At 38.8% G+C, this 25,815-nt stretch overlaps 3 protein-coding genes across 4 annotated transcripts; 1 reads left to right on the top strand and 2 right to left on the bottom strand.

Annotated features, from left to right (window-relative positions):
• Positions 1-309: 309 nt before the first annotated feature.
• Positions 310-19,359, bottom strand: LOC137200393 (uncharacterized). Of its 2 annotated transcripts, XR_010931951.1 has the most exons (20): positions 18,959-19,359; positions 17,811-17,934; positions 16,367-16,503; positions 16,054-16,223; positions 14,991-15,183; positions 13,173-13,438; positions 13,007-13,092; positions 12,837-12,898; positions 12,420-12,658; positions 10,993-11,182; positions 10,782-10,823; positions 10,445-10,565; positions 9,700-9,841; positions 9,178-9,333; positions 8,636-8,771; positions 6,795-7,417; positions 5,860-5,977; positions 4,269-4,338; positions 1,728-3,559; positions 310-1,662 (listed from the first exon to the last, which is right to left on the bottom strand). XR_010931951.1 is itself a non-coding variant. In XM_067615172.1 (19 exons), the coding sequence occupies exons 2-19, from the start codon at positions 17,932-17,934 to the stop codon at positions 3,231-3,233; spliced, it is 3,204 nt and encodes a 1,067-aa protein (XP_067471273.1). In that variant the 5' UTR covers positions 18,959-19,359; the 3' UTR covers positions 310-3,230. The 2 variants fall into 2 exon arrangements, 1 of the variants encoding a protein (XP_067471273.1); XM_067615172.1 differs by having other exon boundaries at positions 310-3,559.
• A 1,875-nt stretch (positions 19,360-21,234) lies between these two features.
• LOC137200396 (D-aminoacyl-tRNA deacylase 2-like) lies at positions 21,235-21,812 on the bottom strand. The gene is made up of 2 exons (XM_067615175.1): positions 21,582-21,812; positions 21,235-21,461 (listed from the first exon to the last, which is right to left on the bottom strand). The coding sequence occupies exons 1-2, from the start codon at positions 21,673-21,675 to the stop codon at positions 21,235-21,237; spliced, it is 321 nt and encodes a 106-aa protein (XP_067471276.1). The 5' UTR covers positions 21,676-21,812.
• Positions 21,813-23,003: 1,191 nt separating this feature from the next.
• Positions 23,004-25,437, top strand: LOC137200039 (tripartite motif-containing protein 16-like). Its single transcript, XM_067614713.1, has one exon. The coding sequence runs from the start codon at positions 23,081-23,083 to the stop codon at positions 24,749-24,751; it is 1,671 nt and encodes a 556-aa protein (XP_067470814.1). The 5' UTR covers positions 23,004-23,080; the 3' UTR covers positions 24,752-25,437.
• Positions 25,438-25,815: the final 378 nt, after the last annotated feature.

Genomic DNA, 25,815 nt, shown 5'->3' with positions numbered 1-25,815 from the left:
TCTGGGGGTCAGTTGGGCAAGATGGCTCCTGGACAGGAGAACTGAAAACAGACATGATGTTATCTATAAGTCTGTATTTGATAGATTAAGAAAAGCTCTGTAATAAAACCCTGTTATAAGTGCTACACTGGGAGCCTTTTTCTTTGTAACCTCATCCTGCGTGTTGGTTTGTGAAACGCTCCTTCTTGTACAAGAAAATAACTTCAGAGGAATTTTTCTTTTTAACAAAAGACTTGAAAGAAGAGAACAGATTTATCAGAATAACTGACAGACAACACTGCTGTTATATGTAATAATTCAATAAATTCACACGTTTCAACAAATAGTTATTTAATATCAAGTTTCAGTTTGTTTCTCTCAGCTATACAATATAAACAATATGAACATAAGATAAAGTCTTCTAGGCTATTAAACAACACTGTTGGTTTTATTCAACACAGTACTGCTCTTATTTTAAAGGACAAGTTCACAGTATTTCAAATGTGTCTTAAACCAGCAGTCAGGTGTTCATAGTAACAGTGAAAGAGGTTTTCCTCGCTGTAATCATTCCTCTTGCTCGTACTGGATATTAAAAGATCCTTCAAATGTGCTTTCAATGGAAGTGATGGAGGCCAAAATCCACAGTGTGTCCACACAGTCATTTAAAAGTCTGTGTGTAGCTTATATTCAGCTTCATCAGTCTGAGTTAGTCATATCAAGTGGATATCTGACACATTTACAGTCTTTTTAGCATCAAATTCCCTCTTTGTGTTTCCTCGGACAGTATTTCCCTGTTGAGCTGCAGGTGGAAGTATAGTAACAAAAAGAGGAACTTTGGCACTAAAAAGACTGTAACGTTGAAAGATATCTACTTGATTTGACTCATTTGGACGCTGAAGCTTCATATTAGCTTCAGATAAACTTTTAAATACATTTTTTGCACAGAAGGAGGACTGTGATCACTTCCATTCTAAGGTCATTATGAAGGGATCTTCTAATGGTCAGTATGAACAGGAGGAATGATTACAGCAAGAAAAACAGGTTTCAATGTTCATTTGGGCTCCTGACTGTTGGTTTAAGACACACTTGAAAAACTGTGAACCCGTCCTTTAAGTTTCTTTTTGTCAGACTTCTGTTTTGAGAAAATTGTTCACAAATCCCATGAAAAGACCCAAAAAAACCCCACAATAGATTAATCTCTTTCTTCTATTTTGGCTCAATCCCAAACACAACAAATGTGGGTTCATTTCACCACTGAAAATAGTCCCGAACAGTCGCACTATTTCCTCATGTTTGTTTGTTAAAAACTACAGCGGCCAGCTGTTTTAAAAAGTTACTGAACCTTTTTAAAAAAATGAAATTATTCAGCATATTTGTAAGCTGATCTTCAGTAACGACCTTGGACCAAATCAAGAAAAAAAAGCCAAAAAATACTCTTAAAAAAAAAGGTCTAATACATTGATGGTTTTAGTGTTTTCTTGGGATTTTTTGACAATAAAAAAAATACTGAATAACGCCAGCCTTACCGTTTTAAGTGCGTAACACATTAACTGTGGCAGAAGCTTCAGTCAGTCTGGTTTAAAGTGCTTCTGTACATATTTTGGAGTCATCACTGAAAACGTACATGTTGTTACGTTCACGTTACATCATTTAAATTTAGACTTAGATGAATAAACATATCTGCTGACGGAGCTTTGCAGGCGTCTCCAAAGAGCCTCTAGATGCTGTGAACATTTCATGAAGTGGACAAAGTGCAAAGATTAAATTTACTCATGACCACCTTAAAGGATAGGTTCAGGTTTATTCAAGTCTGTCTTTATACAATACCGACGTGCCCATATGTACGTGGAAGTGAGTCTTGGTTTCTTTAACGATTCCTATTCTCCATACAGACCCTGAAGATCTATCTGAACGTTACTACACTCACAACCCACAGCCCTCGTTCCAAAGTCCAGCTGAAGCTAAAATGATGCTTCAGCTGTGTCATTGCCTCTTTTTGTTTGCCTGAACGTTCCTCGCTCAGCTGTGGCGGAGGGATACGTTCGGCTTTTACTACACAAGACGTGCTTCAAAGTAGCTCAAGTATTTTTACAGTCGGTATTTCTTGACACAGTAACAACCTGCTCCAACTATTTGAGTGTTTTTGTGCATGTGTGACATCTCAGAGTTGATCTCCAGCTCTCCTTGTCTTCTAGACCTCCTGGATTTGATAATAAGACATGAATATACTTCAGTCTGAGTTCATCTGATGCATTCCAGATATTTCCTTTAAGAGATGCTGAAAGGAGCGAGTTGTGGTTATGACATGTGACATGTTTTGTAACATGTGAAGAAAAAGATGGCTACACGTGACTACTAAATGTATCCCTCCCAGAAAAACAAAAAGAGGGAAGTTTGTACTGAAGACACTTTGGAAGCTACTAGAGTTGTCTCTCATCATGCATGGCAGGGTGACGTGTATTCTCATTTATATTCCTCTGTATTTATCTAGTTAGATATATTTTATTGTTATAGACCTACATACTTAACAAAATCATTACTTTTTGTTTCTTTCTTCAACACAGCCTCCTATGAGAAATATCATGTCTCCACCCGGTTACTGCAGTTAAAATCAAGCGAACCCGCAGAGCAGCCGCCCCACATTAAACTGATATAACTAACAGCCTACATGAGTCTCATATTTTACCTGTAAGAATCATGTTTTAATGCTGTTGTACATCATTTGTGGTGTGAAAACGTCAGATTTCCACTTTCCATGTTTACAGCCTGTTATGTTTCACGTTACTCTGTTTATAATTACGTGGCTTAAAAAAAAAAAAAGAAGGCAGCGGTTCGACTGACAAAAAGCGAGTCGACTCAGAGGCTTCTCGACTGATGCACCAACTCGGAGACTTTTAGGGGGGCGGCTCTAGAAGATACCGACTCGATTTAACCGACTCAGACAGCTGAAGCTTCGTATCATCTTCAGCTGAACTTTGGAACCAGGGCTGTGGATTTTGCCCCTCATTTCTTACAGTGTTTCTGGTTCAGAGAGCACAGCTTCAGGGTCAGCAGCAAACGACCAAGACTCATTTCAATGTACGTAAATGCATGTAAGTATTGTAGTAAGACAGACTTAAACACAAAAACAAAGTCCAGTTAGTTCAAGTCCAGGCCGAAGTGTAGATCTACAAATCTGGAGAAGCTCTTAATGAAACCGCTCATCCTGAGAACCTTTTTGCTTCCGTCCCGACATGATGTTCAGATGTAGCTCAGAACTCCAGCAGGATTGTCAGCGGTTCCAGCGAGTTGAGGGCGATCTCTTGTTTCTGGCCGTAGACTCCCTGCTCCACCTTCACGCCCGCCTTGGTGCACTTCGCCGAGCCGGACATGAACTCCCTGCAGGCGGACACCAGGTTCGAGAAGAGCTGGGCGCCCCACCACAGCTCACAGCCGCCCTTGAACTGCATCCGTCTCTTGGAAACTGGCTCCCCGAGCAGGGAGTCCTGGGGGATTAATAAAACGCTCCCGGGAAGGTCGAGGATGGACACAGTGTGTCCGGAGTCTTTTCGGAAAAATTTCGTGGTCATCAGACTGTTGGCTGTTGAGGAGATGATGCACTTATCAAAAACAAGTTACAAAAAGCTTTACAAAGACATAAAAACCCCAAAACACCAGAAAAAACTGGTATAAAATAATTAAATATGTTTAAAAATAATTAAAAACAAACATAATTACACTAAAACACAGAATGAAAATGTTTAAAACAGCAACAATTCAGGAAAATGCAACTTAATACTACTAAAATAATGTGTTTTTAAGATTTACACAAAGAGCTGGCTTTACCTCATTTTGACTTTTATCAGTTTTTACTGTTTAGACAGCGAAAATGCAGACTTAGATTAACTGTAATTAAATGTATTTAACTAGTACCATAAATTCTCAGAAATGTGATGTGGAGATGAATGAAGGTCAGCATGCATTCATAAAAGCTAAGAAAATGTTGAATTTAACTTGTAGAGAAGTGGATTTTTATCTCTTAAAAGATTCATCAACTGGTTGTTTTTCTAAAGTCTTGTTTGATTAAAAACAATTTATTTTTAATAATTTTACAAGTCTATAAAAATCATGAGTGAGATCTCTTGCATCCATGCAAAAAACACACATTTTCCTTCACTGAATTACATCTAAATATCAGTTTGCATGCTTGTATCTGGAAATAAGATAATCCTGTTATGATGTCCGAGGAATATTAACCAAATTAAAACATTTGGCTGCAGTCAGGTCTGCAGAGTAAAAACACATCTTACCCATTTCACATGTGACGTCCTCAGTGGCTCCGTGGAGGAAGCAAACATACACAACAATCCCCTCCTGGATCTGAGGACAGGAAAGATCTGCTGTTTACGTTAAATACAGAGACAATGTTGCTGCATCATGAACAGAATTATTACACCGCTAACTGAAGATGTGATAAATGTTGGGAAAATTGTGCATCTTAAATGTTTATTGTGACAAAACCAACATGAGCTACATCACCTGCCATATACTGTATATTCACCTGGATCACATATATACATAAAAGGTGTTTTTATGTTCCAACTGCTCCAAATTAATGTAAAGTATAATACTTAACTGAAGAGGTGTAATTATACACACATCACTCAGGTGCACGGCTATTAAAAAACAGAATAAATAAAGTAAAATACTTTTAAAAATCTGCATAATATTTTTGTCAGACTTACAGTAGCATGTTAGCAACTAGATATTAACATGCAAACATTTAGCCTGTAGCAGGCATGTTAGCGAGCCAACATTAGCATGTTAACATGCTAATGGCTCACATGCTAATATTTCATGTGTAAAGTTTTCAATGTTAGCTGTTAAAAATTGACAAATGGATAAAACATTTCATACACAGTAGATTTGCGATCAAAACTGGAGAAAATGTATCGCAGCTCTTTGTTCTAACAGTCTTTAACAAACACATTCAGACGTTCGAGTCCATTAATAAGAAACGTACATATCTGAGTAGATTTAAACTATATTTTAACTGTTGTTTTAAAAATTGTAAATTTAGCATTCAGCATTTAGCCTATTTCCTTCTGTATCTATACTGTCACTATTATACAAGGGTAAAATGCCCTAAAAATAATCCAAAAGAAAAAAAAAAGCTGTATATTTAGCATGTTATACTAACATGGTAACATTTAGTATGTTAGCATACCATATTAATTTAAGCACATTAGCATGCTACCTTGGTATTCAAATGAGGCTGCGAGGAATTTGATTATTAGAGGTATCCTATAATGAACTAAAATGTTGGACATTTTGACCTGTTGGTGGCGCTAGATAATAAATTAAGGGGATCACAAGAGTTATTAGGAGACATTGTCTGGGGACCACGAATACTAAATTTGTATTTTTACCAAATTTCATTGTAATCCATCCAATATTTGCTGACATATTTGGACAGATAGACGGCGTTCCCCAGCGCAGATGCATCCTTGGATCTGTTTTAGATATAATTAAGACACTGTGGCAACCTGCTGTTGGCTGGTCAGCGGTGCTCTTATAATTCACCTCACTGCTGGTTTTGTTCTAAGGCCAGTGTTTCTTTCTCTCCCTCCTGGCACTTGGTTATGTTGTAGCTTTGGTCCGTCTTCAGTTCTTTTCTTTATTTTGACCCTCATGCACCTCAAAACATTCACACACCATCTTCACACACTTCATGTTCTTTTGTAGTTTTGTTATGAATTTCATTAATCTAATTTTGCTTAATAAATTTCTTTGTTTAACTTTTGAAAACGGTGTCTCTCCCTCTTCGTCATGGCCTTACGAGCCAGGTTGTGACAACACTTGAACAAAAGAATGAACTAACAGACAAACGAACACTCCCACCTCGGCCCACTGAGCGTCGGCCCCGTCCAGCGCTGGTTTGATCTTGACCTTGGCTTGACTGCACTGCTGGATGACCGTCCGGGCCTGCAGCTTCCTGGGCCTCCGCAAGGAAGCAGAGCTGCTCACACAAACATATACAAGTGCTTTAAAATGCAGTAACACCACCACAGTACTAATATTACTAAAGCCCCATTTGGACAGGATTTATCTCTCCAGGGAAGGTGGGGAGTAATAATTACAGCTGCAATAACCGGCTGTTTTTCCAGTGAACTCGTTATTCCTACTTTAATTTAAATCCCATAATCTATGTAATGCTGCTTCTCCTTCTACTACAAAAATGTTTTTAGCAAATCTGATAGATGAAAACACCAACATATCAGCGTATTTGGGAACCAATATAATGACAGACCATCAGGAGAAAAAGACCCCATATAAGCTCATCAAACGTGCTGTTGTAATGTCAGCTACAGGTAGGTACTGCTGTTCTGTTTCAGACCCGTTTTTAGCCGATATTTGTTTATATTCTGGCAAATCCTCTCTGTACAAAGTCTGCTGAGTCAGCAGTTCCTGTTTGCAGTGCAGCCATGGATGTACAGACAACTATCACAGGATTACTTTGATGTCTAAATGGATTTAAGGAGGTTTATTGGCGACGGACATCTGAGATATTGAAATCCTAAGAAAGTGTAATGATATCAACATATGTTTCACGTCTGTGTGTTTAGATTTGACTGAGTTGTGATCTCGAGAAACAACTTTTGACTCTTCTTCACCTCACTTATTATCTCCCCCTGTAATGTTCATTCCATCCTATTGGGGCTTCGACACGTTAATTAACTAAAATAGAACTAAAAAGAAGAAAAATACAACCAAAAAAGTACATTTTAACATCTTAAAACCAACATCACAGTAGTCAGTAGTACTTTGTGTCGTACCTGTGCACCTCAGGAGGGGGTTTGGCTGTCTTTGCCGGAGAAGAGCCAGCGATGGTGAAGACGGGCCAGGGTTTGGTGCTCGGGGCCACCACAGGCTCCAGGCCACAGCTGGGACCCTTCTTAGCCGAAGAGTCTGCCTCCAGCTCCCTCCTCCTCTTCACCGGCCGCTGAATGACGCTGCAATGGCTCCGGGGTTGTGACGATATTTGCGACTGCGTCTTTGGAAGCTGAGACTTGTTTGTGGCTTGTGGAAGTTTCTGCTGTGTTTTGGGCTCAGCTGCAGGATGCGGTTCGGTGAGAGGTTTGGTGGCGTTGCCCTCCAGCCCCTCAGGCTGAATCTGAGAGCAGCTCGTTTCCTCCTGCTCCTGAGGTTGTTTCTGCTCCTCCGGCTGAGGTTTCACCTGAACCTGGATGCCGCTTTGGATCTGTGGCTGAACTTTTGAGCTGTTTGTCTGGACTTCAGACTGTGGAGGGTTGACTCTATTGACAGACCAGATCCTGGTCACAAAGGGGTTGTTCGGAGTTCTGGGTTGCAGGTTGATGGGAGTTCTTAGATGAAGGAGGATGGGAATTCTGGGCTCGGGGTTAATGGGAGTTACAGGCTGGGGGGACAAAGGTTTCTCCTGGGAGACAGGTGTTTGTTTAAAGACAGAAGAAGAAGAAGAAGGTATTTGTTTATTGACCTTATGCAACCTGCCCTTTTCTTTGTTTGCTCCAAAGTTGCACAGACTGTTATACATTTCTTAAAGTTAGAAACACACTTTGCACACATGCAGCACTGATATCGGATTAAAAAGACGATCTCTGGCGCAAAGTTATGTTTGCTGTTCATACTGGCTGTTAAAAGATCCTTGAAATGTGCTTTCAATGGAAGTGATGGAGGCCAAAATCCACAGTGTGTCCACACAGTCATTTAAAAGTCTGTGTGAAGCTTCTATTCAGCTTCAGCAGTCTGAGTTAGTCATATCAAGTGGATATCTGACACATTTACAGTCTTTTTAGCATCAAATTCCCTCTTTGTGTTTCCTCGGACAGTGTTTCCCTGTTGAGCTGCAGGTGGAAGTATAGTAACAAAAAGAGGAACTTTGGCACTAAAAAGACTGTAACGTTGAAAGATATCTACTTGATTTGACTCGTTTGGACGCTGAAGCTTCATATTAGCTTCAGATAAACTTTGAAATACATTTTTTGCACAGAAGGAGGACTGTGATCACTTCCATTGTAAGGTCATTATGAAGGGATCTTCTAATGGTCAGTATGAACAGGAGGAATGATTACAGCAAGAAAAACAGCTTTAATGTTTATTTGGGCTCCTGACTGTTGGTTTAAGACACACTTGAAAAATTGTGAACCCGTCCTTTAACTAGCTCACAACTAGCTCAAGTAGCTTTCTTTGTGTTGCTGCAACTGTTTAATTGTAAAAACTTTCCACAGCTCTGATGCTAACATACGGCACAATGATGCAGGTTATGAAGTTATTGACATTATTTGCATTCTTCGCCAATAATAACTAAAACACCACGACTTTGTTGGTCTGGAATCTGATTTATCGAAATAAATTAACATCTTTCCACCCAAATATGTACTATATTGTATCATATTTTATTTATAATATAATTTGTTTAATTTACATATTATAGATAGAATAGAAGTGTAAGATAGTGTGTGTGTGTGTGTGTGTGGTCTGTCATGGGCTACTTTTGGGGACAAATTTCAGACTAAAGACAAAAGCCGTGTCCCCAATCGGTAAAAAGCTGACCTAGGACAACACTGTGGCATGTGTGTGTGTGTGTGTGTGTGTGTGTGTGTGTTGTTCTGCTGGCTGAAGCTGAGAAACCCACCACTCCGTCCTCTGAATTCATCGCCGGCTGCCTCTCTGTGTCACCGTCACTCCCTCCGCCTTCATCATCATCACCGCCATCGTTCTCATCTTTGCCGTCATCATCATCATCGTCGTCGTCATCATCGTCCCTCTCACTGTAAAGACGCAGAGTGAGAGTGTGAGAGGCTGCACACACGGTGCTGCTGCTGTTACCAGTATTACTACTATTTCTGCTAACGTTAGGGCTGCAACTGACAATTATTTTCATGATCGATTTATCTGCCGATCTCTATATTATTAAATGCATTTACATTTATTTAATGGCCACTTTTTTTCTGGCTAACAGTCCAAAAACTTCAGATATTTAAAAAAAAACAGTAAATTATCACTCATGAGAAGATTGAACCAGAAAACGTCGTAACAGATTAATTTTCTGTCATTCGACTAATCGATTAATTGTTGCAGCTGTAGCTACCAATACTGCTCCTACTAACAACACGGTCATATGTCCCTGTTGTTTTTGACTTTTCACAATTCACTCAATGATAAAAAAACACACACCTTTCGACGTAATGGTGTATCTGTGGTGATCCCAGCGCCTCCTCTGACCCTCCTGCTTCCGTTTGGTCGTTTGGTTTCTTCCTCTTCCTCCTGCTGCACTGCGAACAGCTGTTGATCCACTGAACCACGTCAGGTCTCATGGTTTTCCAGAAGTACCTGCCAGAGATCAGGAGCTGTTTATTATAGAAACAACGTCATGACACTGAAGAAGAAGTTAAAGTGTGCTAAAGAGAAACAGATACCTGGAAGACTTTGCTCATAGTGAGAGAAAATAAAGTATGTTTTAAACTAAACAAGAATTAAAAACCTACATTATTAAAAGCTTTATCTGTTTAGTCTTTGCTTTCATAACCTTTAACAATGAGTCAAAAAAAAACAACAGAATGGTAAAGAACTGAATTAGCTCTGAGATTTTCGTGTGGTTTTTTACCCAACAAATACATTCATCTTGTATTTTAAAACAATACATCAAACCCAGATCTAATTCTGGCATCTTTAGTGACAGAGAAGATCCCCTCTCACCTCTCATTGAGCAGTCTGAGACACTTGTTGACGTCGAGGTGGTTCAGCTCGTTGTGATAGTCCATCAGGGCGGTTTCGACCTGCTGTCTGCTCCTCAGAACCAAACGCACTCGATCTCCCCGCATCATGTGGAGCTTGTCGTCTGGGAAAACCAGGGGGAGAGGCTGGAAGTTCACTTTACTGTTACCGTGAAAGGATTTAGTTGTTTCTTTTTACACTGTGTACAACTTGTAGTTGCGGTTTTGCTTTACAGGATTATAGTGTTTCTATTTCTGGGTGGATCTGCTGCTGTTTTAATTATCTGTATAGGTGTTTTTATTTATTATTTTCATATATACTGTATATTTCTTTGCTTTGATGTCCTTGACTGTTCATTGTCATCAGTGTGTTCCTGTGACCTGTGTGTTAATGTCTGTGTGCAAACCAGATATCCTCTGGGATAATAATAAAGTTGAAGTAGAAGGTTTGTGTCACATACAGAAAGAGGATACGTATTTCTGACCTCTTAGAGATAAGAGACTCTTATCTACATACTAAGAAGGAATAAAAGAATTGTCATTATAAGTAGCATTTGAACTGATAAGTATAGATATAACTGGTGGTGAGATGACAATAAAAGTCCTATATATCCTTGTATCCACCAATGAAAAACATACATGAAGAAAAACATACTTTTAGCACAGCTTTACTTCGGTTACTTTGGCATTTATTCAGAGTTTGCTGGGGGATTAAAGCTTATACGAACCTTTGATTGCAAACTTCTTGCAGAACCTCCTGAACGTGTTCTTCTCTACGTAACTCAGTCCAGGAGGATATTTGCGTTTGCTGAGGTAGAGCTCCACAGCGTCGTACTTGGCGAAATAGGCCTGCTCACACAGGAACAGATGAGAAAACATTATATGCAATACTCAGTACAGCTACTATGCTTTCATTAGAGACTATAAGCAAGTAAACGGTTGAAGGCATTTCAGTTTTGATTGGATTTCCACCTCTGGAGGCTCAGTAATCATTTTGTGATGTTTTTTGTACTGCTGCATGTTATATTTTGTCAAACTCCTGATATTCACCCACTCAGTACATACCTCCTCCACCACAGCAGGCTGGTTTGGACCTCTGGACTGAGTCTGTGTGGAAAAAAACAGAACTCAAACTCCTGTTTTCCTGTTTGTTTGACTGTTTACTTTATTTACAGGCACAAAATACAAATAAAGCTGAGTTGTACTGCACCACTACTGCCACTGACTGTTTACATATTCACATATTGAAGGATCAGATATCGAGTATGAATCTTACCGCTGAGTCGCTGTGGACCAGAAGTGACGGCACAGCGTCCGGGTGGATGGTGACCTTATCCCCACTGCGGTCGAAGCAGTCCTCCGTGAAATGGGTCGAACACACGGATGAGCGGAGCCGAGGATGCCAGTTGTGACGGCCGACAACCTTCAACCACTGAGCGAGCAGCGTCGCGTTGTGAAGAGGAAACCTGGAGGTAAAGATGGATGGAGTTAAGTATCACAGATGAAGTTATATTAAGTAATACAACACATAAACACGTTTGTCTTCACTGAGATAAAGATGGTTAAAGAGTAAATCCTGAAAATTTCTGTTATGGTGAATTTTGCAACCTATAGGCAATAAGCATGTTTTCAACACTACATTTACATGTGCAGGTATATAATAACATAAATCCCAAAGGCAAATAATAACTGAATCATTAATGAACTGAATAATGATAAGATATACAGTCTGTAGTATGAATAGCTCCACTCAACCTGGTCAAGGGCTTTTTCAGCATCACAGGATTATTTAGTAGATTATTTAGAATTAGAATAAAATGGTGGCTAAATTAGCTGCAGTCGTAGCTGGAGCTAATTTAGCTTAGTTTGGAGCAGATAAACCGTTTACAGCATTGAAATAAAAACGATTTATTAAAATGTTTTAAGGTAGATTTCAGTAAAAAATGTAAAACATTCAAGCTAAAAACATTTGACACAAATTTACTACAACAACAAACAATTAGATGATCATGTTTTTCTTTTCTCAGGTGTACTTTTATCAGATTTGAATTATTTTTGATGAGAGTTTAGTGTCATGTTGAAAACGGTGAGGAGAAAAGAGATTTGGACTTTGCATGATAAAAGCACATTATTGCCTAATTGTCATGTTTACACATTAAAGACAATTTAAACTTTTTACTTTTTGCTACAGAACAGAAATATGTTTGGTTTGTGGATGTAGCGAGGAAGCAATGGTTGGTTAGCCAAACAGCTAAGGCTAACGGTACACTACACAAACATTCACCAAACAATCACAAAAGTCATTACAAATAAATAATCAAACACAAAATGCATATCCAAGTATGTACCCTATGATTTATGAGAATAAGAGGAAGGCTAGCCATTATTTGACAAGTAAAACCTGATTTTTCATACGGGAAAGGTGGAGTTTCAAAGTTAACGTTGCTTAACTTTTTCCCTTAAATAAAAACTGAACACAAAAAAAATTAAAACAGAATAAAAATACTCTTCTACGGCACATAAAGACACTGAATACTCGTAAAATTTAGAAATCGTATGGATTATGGATGGATAATTTTAATCTCTGTGCTCATTTAGCTTTTAATCATTAATAAATCCAACTGACTCTGTGTTTAGACGTCTAGTTATTGAGATGAATGTATTATCTGCTTGTTGGAAGACTCTGTAGACATGGAGTCATACTTATGGAAGGTCAGGCCCAGGCCTCTCTCCACCGGCCCGCAGCAGTTGGTGCAGTTGTAGACGCTGCAGCGGAGCCATTTCCTCTTGGTCCTGTTGAGGCAGATGTGGCAGCTGGAGATCCAGCGGGCCAGGTCTCGGGTCATGCTGCTCCAGTAGAAGTGCTTACTGATCTCACGCTGGCAGATTCCCTGACCGTAGTGACCCTGGTTGTCGTGGAACTGCTGCAGGATGGAGTTTACCTGGGATCAAACGGCATCACGGTTGTCATTGGACTAACACATCTGACAATTTATCCTTCCAGACAGACTGTAGACAGCTGTGAGATCATAAAAATACATTAGACCAGCACACTTTTAGGTTCTGTAGCTGCGCGATGCTTAAAGAAGTTCAATTTGAACTTTAGTGAATCATCCAAACCTCGTCTCTGCTGCGTGGCACCCTGAGAGGAGGAGAGACTCGCGTGTACATCAGCACTCCATCTAAAACAGAAGAGAAATGTTTACAAGTTATTCCTAAATACATTTCAGCTTCATTAGATACTATGATTTGGATTTATTGAGGATTAAAGGAGGTGAATAAAACCTCACCTATCAGTCCAAAGCGCTTGGCCATCCTCTTCAGAGCACCTCTGCTTTTCTTGCTTTGCATCGGTAAGATCCTGTGGCTCAGATACCTGCAAAATACAAACATTTTAACACATGCTCACCTTAGTGAAAAGATGCAGCATGTAATAAATGTAAATATAAGTAAAACCTGGCGATCTGGTTGTAAGCCGCGAAGCTCGGCTCGATGACGGTCTTCCTCCTCTTGTCCTCCTTCACCGTCTGGATCGTCCTGGAGTCTGAATCGGTAGCCGGGAGGCAGTACTGGTGTTCCTGCAGTTCCACGGGTGTTTCAGAGTGATCGAAGGGCGGTTCAGATGGCTCTGTGGTTTCTGCGGCAGCTGCTGCTGCTGCCGAGGAGAGGAGGTCTTCAAGAGTGTTGGAATGAAGGAAGTCCTCGTCTGATGGGACACGTACCTGAAAACCGAGGATGATTATCTGAACAGGAAACAGGAGCTAACACAGATCCAAACTCTCTAAAGATCTGCACGAGAGGAGCAGATCAGAACCCCGTCCTGGAGTGAGAAGATGCGCTGAAAAGATAAAAACTCTTGACCTGCTGTGGTGACGCATTATGAAAATCTCACTCATAGTAGGACACATAAAAGGACATCATGCTATTAATCAAGATCTGTCATCCTTTAAAACTCTTTACAAACACAAATTTGGGATTTAATTGAAACTGGTGGCCAAAATATAAACCAGGGGTCAGCAATGAGTTCAACAATGGGCCAGTTTTTTTCAGCACTATTTACTGGGGGGCCAACATTTTACATGCACGGTGAAAACACAACCCAATAGGTTTTTAATATGTTTAGTTTGTTTATTTCTTTTAATTCATTTAAGAATAAACTTGATTTATAAAACAGGTTTAGGGTTGTATCTGAGGGCAGATGTCATCATTTCTATTAGTATGTGACAGCAAACAGATGCTGATTTGGTAAAAAAATGACTCATAAACATGAACATACATGACATTAGAAATGTAACCGAGTGTCCTGCTTCATTCGTGGTTGAAGGAAAGTACTGTTACTGACACAAATCTGTTCTGGTCAGATCGGCCAAATTATGTAAGTAAGTTTAAAAGAGGTTACATGAGTCTTGTGTTTACATTGTTATCTACTGTAGATTTATGAGGAATAATGTAAAAGATTTGATGTCATCTATAAAAGGGAAAACTTCAGCTTTCATTACGGGACCAAATATTGTGGTTGGATGGCCTATTTTTATATAAACTATGGGATTGTTACAATATCTGGGAGAGTCCCAGATTCGGAAAAACTCCCTAAAAAACGGCTAAAAATGGAATAAAGCTCAGGAAGAGCAACAGAGGAGGAATCCCTCTTCCAGCACAGACAGACATTAGCTGTTGTGTGTACAGAACAGACCAAGAAAGCAAAATTATAGAAATACTGCATGAAAAAACAGGATGACAAAATTAAAATGCTGTAACAGAGTTGTATTAAGTTACCTCTGATGAAAACCCAACATTTCCCACTGCTGCTGCTGCTTCACATCAAAAAAACTGGCCAAACATGACGTAGCTTTTTCACTCGGGGCATGCAACAAATTTGTCACTCAGCTTTGTCATCAAAAATGCATCTGTGCAGGCTGGACACCTCCAACTCCTCCGCAAGGTAACCAACTGCGGTTTTGTGTAAAAACTATGTGCAGCATGAAATCAGATTCAGTTGTAATTATTATTTACTGACTTCTTCATCAAAACAACATGAGCTTGTTTGGCTGAACTGTAAACAAACACACCAGCTGTTCTTCTGTTTAATCTCAATGAGTGTTTTCTGTAGTATTAAACCACACTAGCTGTTACCACGGTAACCATGGAAGTCAACCAGGATTTAATGTCTGTGTTTTGTTTTAAATTCTATATCTGATCCTCTCTGAACTTCACCCTCTACTCTAAAATAGACGCCTGTACATGGAGAAGAATATAAAATACATAAATCGTCACCTCGTCCTGCGCTGTCACAGGGATGATGGTGGGTACGGCGTCTGACGTCAGAGTCAGCTGACCCTCCTCCGTCAGCGTGAAGCAGGACGGCTCGAAGTGTCGGGAGCAGAGGCAGGAATTGATGCGCAGCGAGCCTTCGTCCCTCTGAGCCACCGCTAGCCACCTCCGCCGCCGCTCCGCCTCCTTTGGAAACCTGCAGGACAGAGGAAGAAGAAGAATTTAGTGTTAGAGACTCATTTACTTGCAAAAACAACATGTTTTAAATATAATTTCCCCTCTTAATTCATGTTCCCAAGAGGATGAATCTTTTATGATATCAGATTTTTCATCTAGCACCATCTACAGGTCAGAGTTTAAACTTTACTCAACCATTTAACTCTTTCACTGCACATATATTTATTTATGCACTACACAATTAAGATGCTCTATGTTTTTCTGTGTGCTGTGTGTGTATTTTATGAATTGAAATGACAATTAAATAGACGTGAAGACAGCAAACTTATTCCTGACAGGTGTATTTTGGGGAAAATCATCTTCATTGATTGTCAGAAAGTCAGATGTGCTCTAGTTTATTCTATAACATGAAAAAAATCCAAGTGTCTAAATATTTTTTTTAGATAATGACCAACAATGATACCTCCAACATCCACATATGAGAAAATTTCAATATGCCTTTTTTTTCTTTTTATACTGTAATAGAATAAATACTTTCATGTCTTATTCATTGATTGTTTTCCATAATTTTTGGGGACTTTCCTGATTGTACTCATTGTGTTGTATGTCATCTCTCTGGGAAGCACTTTGGTCAACATGTTCTCAAGAAATAAACTGATTTGATATGATTTAGTATCAATTGATAACTCACGCTATTTGCATAGCTGATCTTAAACAAGACCATAAATCTGACAGTTTAGACAAACAGCAACCATACAGAAAATAAATCCTTTCAATTGAGATAATTATCAGACAAAACTTGACACTTTTCTAGTAGTAAAAATCTAAGAAAAGTAATTTTTTCACAGTTTTTCCATCCATCAGACAACTCATGCATGTGGTTCCTGACCTGTGGAAGCTGAGCTCGGGGTAAACGTAGCTGGAGGAGTCGCAGCCGTAAGCCAGGCAGAACTGGACGGGCGGATCGGGGGGCTCGGCGGGACTTCGGCTCTGACAAACAGCACAAGCTTTGATCCAGGTCTTCACCGCCTCCGTCACTCCGACCCAGTAATACATCAGCTGGACAGAGGAAGATGTTGTTTCTAAACAGCACGCTCACCTTCACAGCAGATTTTTATATCTGTTCGCATCTTTAAATTTTCTTTTCATCGAAATGAGCTAAACTGTTTTGTTCTGTCAGTCACATGATCATCTAAACTCACCATTATCTCCTTTACTGCTCGAACCCGGCCGGCGTGGTTGTTGTTGTCATGGTAACGGGTCAGGATCTCCCTCACTTCCTCGTCGCTCCTGACGACCCGGAGGAGGCGACCTCGATAAGTTCGCCACAGACTGCCATCTAGAGGACACAGAGAGAGGAACGTTACTCTCTATGTTGCAGTTTACTGTCAGTGTGGCCCCCAATCTATAACAATAATCCATAATAATATTGTTAGGGAAATTATTGCATTAATCATATGACTGTGTGATCACCTATGTATGTGAAATCATATAAACTATGTGTTTAATCTATGTACGGAGGCTGAGTTCAGGTGTGTGTGAAGACAGTGGATGACTGTAAAACGACACCAATAGAGAAGAAACTTAATAAGCAACAGTTTGGTTTTTTTGGAAAGGTCATAGACAGACATTCATCTGTGGAAAGCTAACATAAAGAGAGCATGAACCCCACTCTGAGCGCATGAGAACAGCACATACTGGTAACCAGTGTGGCATTATTTTAACCAGTGTGGAGATTATTGTAAGCCAAAACTTGTCCTTGAAGGTTTGAGAACCTGTTGCCACAGCTGAGCACAGCCTTCCTTATCAAATCTTACCAAATAAGTAAACTTGTGTGATCACCTCTTTGGTATAAAATTGATCCTGTAATCTTGTTCACAGCCTCTCAATGTGTTTACATTTACCATTTTCTATTCCAGGATTTTAAATTTCACATTTTTCACTTGCAAATTGTAATTTCACAATATCAATTTGTCATTTCAATATCCAATTTCCCCCTCCCGGTGTCCTTTTTCTAATCAACATTTAATTTAGAGCTGCGACGATTAGTCAATTAATCAATTAGTCGACTGACAGCAAATTAATCTGCAACTATTTTGATAGTCTCATAATCGCTTTAATTATGTTTTAAGCAAATATGGCCCAAAAAAAGCTGTTTTTTCTTTCTCAAATATGATGATTTTATGCTTTTCTTTGTTATACATGATAGTTAACTAAATATCTTTGAGTTGGTCTGATAAAATAAGACATTTAAAGAAATTATAACGGGCATTTTCACCATTTTCTGACATTTTATAGACAAAACTGATTGATTAATTGAGAAAATAATCATCAGATAGCCTGTTTACTCCAGGTCCTAAAACAATAACAACTTATTTGTCATTTTCTCTTTTAATTTTCTTGTATAATTTCAATTCTAGTTAAATTAACCACCATGCAAAGTACAAAAAACATAATTTAATTAAAAAATAAGTAGCAATACTATGTTTTCTGTTACTTTTACCCATCTGAAGTAATTTTTACCATCTTATACGTTACTGTCTATCATCCAGTGACTTCAGATGTTACATTTTCTTCCCGTAACAAATGTTTTCTTGTGTTTAAGCAGCATCTGTGTGTCACCTGCCAGTGTAACTGATAAAGTACCTTTATAGATGAAGCGTTTGCTGGCAGCTCTGGTCACTTTCTTTGAGCTCTTTGATGCGTCTACAGGAAACGTTCCCGTCCGCACAAAAAGCTCCACTTTATCCAGGAAGTCAAAACAAGGCATCTGTGAGGAAACAGGTGAAAAACAGCTTTAAATCATCCACTTATACACACAAAAGGTCATATAATCAGTCAGACTCATGCATGCACTTGTTTATCAATGAATCAATTCATCATTTAGTCTTTAAAATATGAGAAAATACTCTAAAGTCCAATGTGACGTCTCCAGATTGCTTGCTTTATTAACAATTAGAGCTAGAACGATTAGTCAATTAACGGATAAGTTGACTGACTGAAAAATAATCTGCAACTCTTTGGATAATCAATTAATCTTTTAGCTATTTTTCAGCCAAAAACAACAAACTTTCCAAAGTTGCAGCTTCTCCAATATGATGATTTACTGCTTTTCTTTGTGTTCTGGACTGTTGGTCGGACAAAAACAATATATCTTAAGATATCATCTTGGGCTTTAGGAAATTATGATTTAACTATTTTCTGACATCTTGTTACTTAAACAATTAATTGACAAATCTGGAGACTAATCAATAATGAGAATAATCATTAGCTGAAGCCTTAACTTTATTTACAATGATATAAAACTGAGAAAAGCAACGAATCCTCACATTTGAGAAGCCAGAGACAGCAGATCATTGCTATTGTTGCTTGATAAACTATTTCATTAACTGATTAACTTTCTGTCTATTGACTAATCAATTCTTTCAGCTCTGAAAATAACTGTTAATAATTTTGGTAATCAATTAATTGTTTGTTATTTACATGAGCAAGAATTCTAAATTTGTGAAACTGTTGTTTAGTCAAAATAAACAAATTTGAGTTACATTTAATTACACTGAGCACTAGTAAATGATGGACATGTCATTATTGTAGACGGCTAAAGTCAATAAGCTTTCGATTAATTGATAAGATAAATGGTTAGATTAATCGATAATGAAAACAATGATTGATTTTCAGTCCTGAGTTATAAAGTATGTCTGTAGAAGCACACTAATACCAGAAAAATAACAATCTCTTCTCATAATACAAATCTATCTGTAGCTAAAGTTTGTCAACAGAAAACCGTTTCCCACCTCAGAACCTCTTTGGTCGGGTCAACACAAATCCTCGTTACACCGCCGGCGACTTTCAACGAATAAACGAGTTTAAACGCGTTATTTTACAACTTAAATAGTTACACAAATCGTTTATTTTCTGCCACTTCATTAGAATTTACAGAAAAAGTGCCCAAAGTAGCAGATTTAAGGGCAAACTAGAGGCTAAATGTGGAGTTTGGTGGCGTGCAGATTTAAGCTAACAGCAGCAACCGCGTGTGTTCCTGTCAATGGATTTTCAAAATAAAAGTTATATTTTTGTTAATTACATTTAAAGTTGAGATGAAATGAAAAACGTCTTTTTAACCCTTTTAGATCACATCCTCGGTCATAGTGTGCAATTGTTTAACAAAATATGTTTAAAAAAACAACAATTTCTTCATATTCTTATATCAAAATCCAATCATGTTCTCCTCCTGTGAAACAAAATATAAAGTGTTCTTATGTAGACTTGAATCAATCGATTCCAACCAATAATATCATGACATCTACACATCAATCAGTCTTCAACTTTTAGCAGTACAGAGCTAAGATTCATTATGACACGCCCACTTTTCACTGTTCTTGGAAATATATCACACTATGGAAGTTAGATACTCTCGAAATGCCGTTTCATCTGGACTTAGATCAACTAATATTAGAATCTATCAGAATAGCTTTATAAATATACAGCACTGTGTCAATGTTTTAGGCACTAGAAGTAAAATATTCCATCAATATTTTCTTGGCATACAGAAAACACTCTGCTTGGAACATTAATGTGTGTCTGATATATAGTTTTACACCAAAAATGTATAATTACCACATTGAATTTCTCAAAATGACATCTACTTCCTCTACCTCATTAAAAATTCCAGAAACCATATATATGCAAATATTTTTCATTTCAGAGGTTTAACAGCTGGACACAAGATGTCTCCTTCTTCCATTCTCAGTGTTTGTGCACTGGAGGTGTCAAGTTTCCATATCACACTTGTGTAAGTTGCATACTGGTCCACATTTAGCTTCCAAACTGGTTGTGATGTAACAAATCATGCTCATAGGCCTGCCCCTTAAAATCTGATTTTTTGTGAGCTTATTGAAACTTTCCACCTTCACCCTCTGCACAGTGAAACTCAAACATCCAACTGTAGGAACAAGAAGAAAAACATATTTTTGAGAGGAGGGGAGACAGCAGCAGTTCTCCTCGGTTCACCTGCACACAGTGTTTCAGGTACTTGGCAGGTCGGTTGTTCCTGCATCTTTGAGAAGTTGCCACAGTTCTTCTGTGGATTTCGGCGTCTCAGCTGCTTCTGTCTCTTCATGTTCCCAGACTGAATCCATGATGTTAAGATCAGAGACCATCTGTTGCTGAAGATAGTACTTTTTGACTCTGGCTGGATGTTTGGGCTCGCTGTCATGCTGCAGAATAACTTTGGGACAATCAGACGCCTCCCTGATGGTATGATGGATAAGAATCTTAACATCTAAAGTGCCTAAAACTTTGTGCCAGTAAAGAGTTTGGATACACTTTCCAAATGTGTAAAAATGTCACATTTCAAATTTTTTTCTTTTTTAAAATGACTGAAACTAATGTACATTTTGTCATTTTTATTCAACTGAGAGATGCTTTTCTGGCAACATTGTCTGACAACTTCTACATCACACAGGTTGCTCAGAAACATTATACAAAAAAATCTGTTGTTGTTAGATGTTGATTTTTATAAAAACTTTTTTTTATAATGTATTTTTCAATTTGTGCTTTTATTTTAGCGGAAAATGGACTAACAGGAAATCTTGTAGCTGTCACGTGCTGCTAACTTGACAGAAGGTCCGCCTTGACGCAGGTTATAAGAGCTGCTGTAACCCAAGCTAACTGAGACTGAATGCTGTTCACTTCCGGTTCCTAAAACACAGCTGGGCGCCTCCTGCTGGCTTGGAGGAGACATGAAATAATTATTGTTACTGTTTTGTGCACCTGCTGTATTAAAAATGTATGAATTTAAAATAATTGTAAGAAGATTTATATTTCCTTAAACTTAAAAGCCTGAAAGTTATAACACAAGTTAAATTTGCTAAAAGTTTATAACTGATTTTCCACATTAACCAACAAGTAAATTCTTAAACACAAGCTGTTATGCAGTCTAAAGGGTCTTGGAACCAAATAAATACATAAATAAAACACATAGATTGCACATTATTTCTATGGATCATGGTTGCCACTTGCTGCCTGCTGTTGGATCTCTGTAAATTAAAGAGTACAGTCTAGACCTGCTCTATGTGAAAATGACCTGAGATAACGTCTCGCACAGAGAGACGAAGGCGCTGTGGAGCCGCAGTCCGTCCTCTTTGCCGATGTTGTTGTGGTACTGCATGGCCTTGCCTTTGGCCTTCCCGCCCAGCGTGGCCTGAGGGACGATCAGCAAGCTGCCGGGAAGCTCCAACACCGAAACCATCTTCCCCGAGTCGGACTCACACAGCCGCAGGTTCAACAGTGTGGACACTGAACGGCAGAGACACACAGGGGAAGGATGCTTTACCTTTACATCTCATACTGAGTGGGTTTACAATGAGAGCAAAGAAGGAAGACATCTGTATCAAAAGGTTAAAAAAGGTCACTGACCCATCTTGGGCAGTATGTCGTCTGTCGCTCCTTTAAAGAAGCAGACGTAGATCACCATTCCTCTGTCGATCTGAGAGCAGAAACACAACAACATCAGTAAAAGCAACAGGATCTCTTTCAATTCTTGGTCCAGTTCTGTTACATCTACACACTTTCAGACATGTGGCTCATTGATGTGTTTCTAATAGTTTCTGGACAACAACGGAGGAATCAGATATATCAGGCTTTAGATACACACACAATACTTGTAATAGAAGGAAAAATATAGATTATTGCAAGCCTTATTCTTAAATATCTACTTGTTTTCTTTGGCTTTTTCTTCATTTTATACTTTAATATTTAGTGTTTCATACTCTTTATTTTCTTTGTCTTTTTATAAATTGTCTTCTCTGTCTTTTATTGCCCTCTTTCTCTTTTCTTCCTCCTGAAAAACACTGTGTAACATCTCATTTTAAAGGTGTTATATCAGTAAAGTTTGCTTGTTTTGTTGCTTTGTTTTAATCTTTTCCAGCACAGTAACTTATTTTTATTTTATATTCTTGCATGCTGTTAATATTTAATGTATTAATTGTTTTTGGTATTTTACTTTAATTTTCACCTTTAGAAAATATTAAATCCTGTATAATTTTATAATATGTTGCTTTTCCTCATTTGATTCCTTTCACTTTCCTTTTGGTTTTGGTTTATGGTAAACAATCCTGTCTGTGTTTAGAGGAATCATCTCTGACAGCCCAACCTTTGCACATACTTGAGGGTTGCATCTATTAAATAACAAAAAAACTGAAATCTAAGCCTTTATTAGTGATTATTATTAAAGTCTTTATTGGTGGTTTGGATTATGATCCTCACTGACTGGAGGTTTGACTTTAGTTTTCACTGCGTTCTGGTTTATTTTGCAGTAATTTTAGTTTGTGTTAACAGCTAATGAAGTTCAAGTTGAACACGGTGTGTTTGAAGCAGCTTTTATTTCACCTTGATGCTTTAATGTCAATCATTTTCTTCACAATGATCAATAAAGATTTAATACTGTACTGATAGGATGAAAATAAAACGCTGGAGTGTGATGTCTGTTGATTAATCAAATGTAAAAGACAAAAGTACATCCACTCTCTAGATTCATCAATTCATACTAATCAACAAATGAGGCATCACCAAACCCTGACATGTCAACAAGTATTTTACAACTAAATGTAAAAATGTTTTCAGATGGTGAGCAGGTTTTAACTGAGACTTCACTGTAAATGAGGAAACACAGTTTTAATTCACAGTGCTGCTCCTCGTCCCGATAACTCCTCCCTGTTCTTTCAAACACAACAAGCTCCACTCTGTGGTCATATTTCCTTGTTCCCTCCCCTTCAGATCTACAGATTGAGGATGGATTTAACCAACATGTCAGGCTGCATTCACTGCAGAAACACATGTTGTTCAGATCAGAGCTCAAACTTGTTTCACTTTCTAAGAAAGTGAAATTCAGACAGTTGTTGCAACTGAAAGCTGAAATGGCGCAGAGAGGAGTTCAACTGGACCGAGAAACAATCAGCTGTTCGATCTGTCTGGATCTACTGAAAGATCCGGTGACTATTCCCTGTGGACACAGCTACTGCATGAGCTGTATTAAAGGCTTCTGGAATGGAGAGGATCAGAGGAAGATCTACAGCTGCCCTCAGTGCAGACTGACCTTCACACCAAGGCCTGTCCTGATGAAAAACACCATGTTAGCAACTTTAGTGGAGCAGCTGAAGAAGACTGGACTCCAAGCTGCTCCTGCTGATCTCTGCTATGCTGGACCTGAAGATGTGGCCTGTGATGTCTGCACTGGGAGGAAGCTGAAAGCCCTCAAGTCCTGTCTGGTGTGTCTGGCCTCTTACTGTGAGAAACACCTTCAGTTTCATTATGAATCATCTACATTTAAAAAACACAAGCTGGTCGACCCCTCAGAGAAGCTCCAGGAGAACATCTGCTCTCGTCATGATGAGGTGATGAAGATGTTCTGCCGTACTGATCAGCAGAGTATCTGTTATCTCTGCTCTCTGGATGAACATAAAGGCCACGACACAGTCTCAGCTGCAGCAGAAAGGACTGAGAGGCAGAGAAAGATCGAGGTGAGTCGACAAAACATCCAGCAGAGAATCCAGGACAGAGAGAAAGATGTGAAGCTGCTTCAACAGGAGGTGGAGGCCGTCAGTCGCTCTGCTGATAAAGCAGTGAAGGACAGTGAGAAGATCTTCACTGAGTTGATCCGTCTCCTCCAGAAAAGAAGCTCTGATGTGAAGCAGCAGATCAGATCCCAGCAGGAAACCAAAGTGAGTCGAGTCAAAGAGCTTCAGGAGAAGCTGGAGCAGGAGATCACTGAGCTGAAGAGGAAAGACGCTGAACTGAAGCAGCTTTCACACACAGAGGATCACAACCAGTTTCTACACAACTACCCCTCACTGTCACAACTCAGTGCATCTACAGACTCATCCAGCATCAATATCCGTCCTCTGAGATACTTTGAGGATGTGATAGCAGCTGTGTCAGAGCTCAGTGATCAACTACAGGACATCCTGAGGGAGAAATGGACAAACATCTCACTGACAGGGACTGAAGTGGACATTTTACTGTCAGAACCAGAACCCAAGACCAGAGCTGGATTCTTAAAATATTCATGTGAAAGCACTCTGGATCCAAACACAGCAAACACATATCTGTTATTATCTGAGGGGAACAGAAAAGTAGAGCTAACGAGAGAAGAACAGTCTTATTCTAGTCACCCAGACAGATTCACTGATTATCCTCAGGTCCTGAGTAGAGAGAGTCTGACTGGACGTTGTTACTGGGAGGTGGAGAGGAGAGGGAGAGTTCATATAGCAGTCGCATACAAGAATATCAGCAGAACTAGAGTCTCGTATCAAAGTGCATTTGGACTCAATGACAAATCTTGGATGTTAGATTGTAACACTAACAGTTATAAATTTTGGTTCAACAACATCAGAACTTCTGTCTCAGGTCCTGGTTCCTCCAGAGTAGGAGTGTACCTGGATCACAGAGCAGGTATTCTGTCCTTCTACAGTGTCTCTGAAACCATGACTCTCCTCCACAGAGTCCAGACCACATTCACTCAGCCTCTCTATGCTGGACTTCGGCCTTATAATTATGGAGTCACAGCTGAGTTGTGTAAACTGAAATAGACAGAAGTCATTTCAGACTTCATGTGTCAGATTCTGTTGTAAATCTTTATGTTTTTGTCTCCATTGTTTCTGAGAGCTCGTTGCTGTGGTGTTTCTGAACTGCACAGAGATCAGCTGTCAATCAAACTGGGATTATCAACACTTTTTTTCTTTTCATTTGTTGTTCTGTTGATGTTTTCAGTTTCTTTAAATGTCACTTTTTGCTGTGTGTTTTTATCTGTGGAGGCTATCACTGCTCGTGATGACGTCTTTTACCTTCACTAGGTAGAAATTTTGTTCTCATCACTTTGTAAATTCACAAAGAAATGTTCAATAAAACTGTAATTATCATGATAATAATCATTTATTATGTTCTTGTACATAGCTTACATTCTGGGTTAAACTAACTGATTGTGTGGATGAAGTGAATCTGTACATGAAATCATTGAACAAGAGTCATTTAACAGACTTTACTGATTGGATGTGTGAACAATCTGAAGCTTTACATAATCAATAAAGTTTTTTTTTTCAACAGAGAGCAAAGTATTTTCTTCTGTCTTCATCTCAGGATCTCATTCAAAGCTTCTGGAGAAAATGTGAAACTAAAATGAGAGTTTATTTGAGGCAGTTTTCCTCCTGAAACACCACAAAGTACAGAGTTCATGTTCAGAGCAAACAAACGTTTGTCAGTCAGTCTCTGTACTCTCAGCTTTCTTCACTAAAGCAGCTTTGTCACAGAGAAAAGAGTAGAGTTTTCTATCACTTGTTGCTTTTATAAACAAGATTTTCTTTGTGCATTTAGTTGAAGTTAGTTCTCAAGTTTGTACTTAAGTTTTCTCAAGTGTCATTCAGCGATGAAGACGAGTTTGTAAAGTTTAAATCCAGACTTGATTAAAATTTCTTGTGACTGATTTTGTTCGAGGTTTAATCTCTCAGTCCACAAACTGCTGCTGTGCTGAAGAGTTTTTTGTCATTTATATTAATTGACAACAAAGAAATGCATCTAAAACAGTGGTGATTAGTTTCCTGACAGCTGTGATTGATTTATTGCACCATCACAGGTAACGTTACTCCACCTTTTCTAC

This window comes from Thunnus thynnus, chromosome 16 (genome assembly GCF_963924715.1).
Source record: "Thunnus thynnus chromosome 16, fThuThy2.1, whole genome shotgun sequence".
In the NCBI taxonomy this organism is placed as follows: domain Eukaryota; kingdom Metazoa; phylum Chordata; class Actinopteri; order Scombriformes; family Scombridae; genus Thunnus; species Thunnus thynnus.
The sequence above is the reverse complement of the archived record's forward strand: the minus strand, read 5'-3'. Positions and strand labels throughout refer to the sequence as shown.

Coding starts and splice junctions, on each gene's coding strand:
- LOC137200393 (XM_067615172.1), bottom strand. CDS start 17,934: ATGCCTTGTTTTGACTTCCTGGATAAAGTGGAGCTTTTTGTGCGGACG. Junction 13,439..14,990: donor CTGTGACAGCGCAGGACGAG/GTGACGATTTAT, acceptor CTCGGTTTTCAG/GTACGTGTCCCATCAGACGA. Junction 9,842..10,444: donor CAAGAAGTTTGCAATCAAAG/GTTCGTATAAGC, acceptor TGGTTTTCCCAG/ACGACAAGCTCCACATGATG.
- LOC137200396 (XM_067615175.1), bottom strand. CDS start 21,675: ATGTTGTTGTGTTTCTGCTCTCAGATCGACAGAGGAATGGTGATCTAC. Junction 21,462..21,581: donor CGACATACTGCCCAAGATGG/GTCAGTGACCTT, acceptor TCTGCCGTTCAG/TGTCCACACTGTTGAACCTG.
- LOC137200039 (XM_067614713.1), top strand. CDS start 23,081: ATGGCGCAGAGAGGAGTTCAACTGGACCGAGAAACAATCAGCTGTTCG.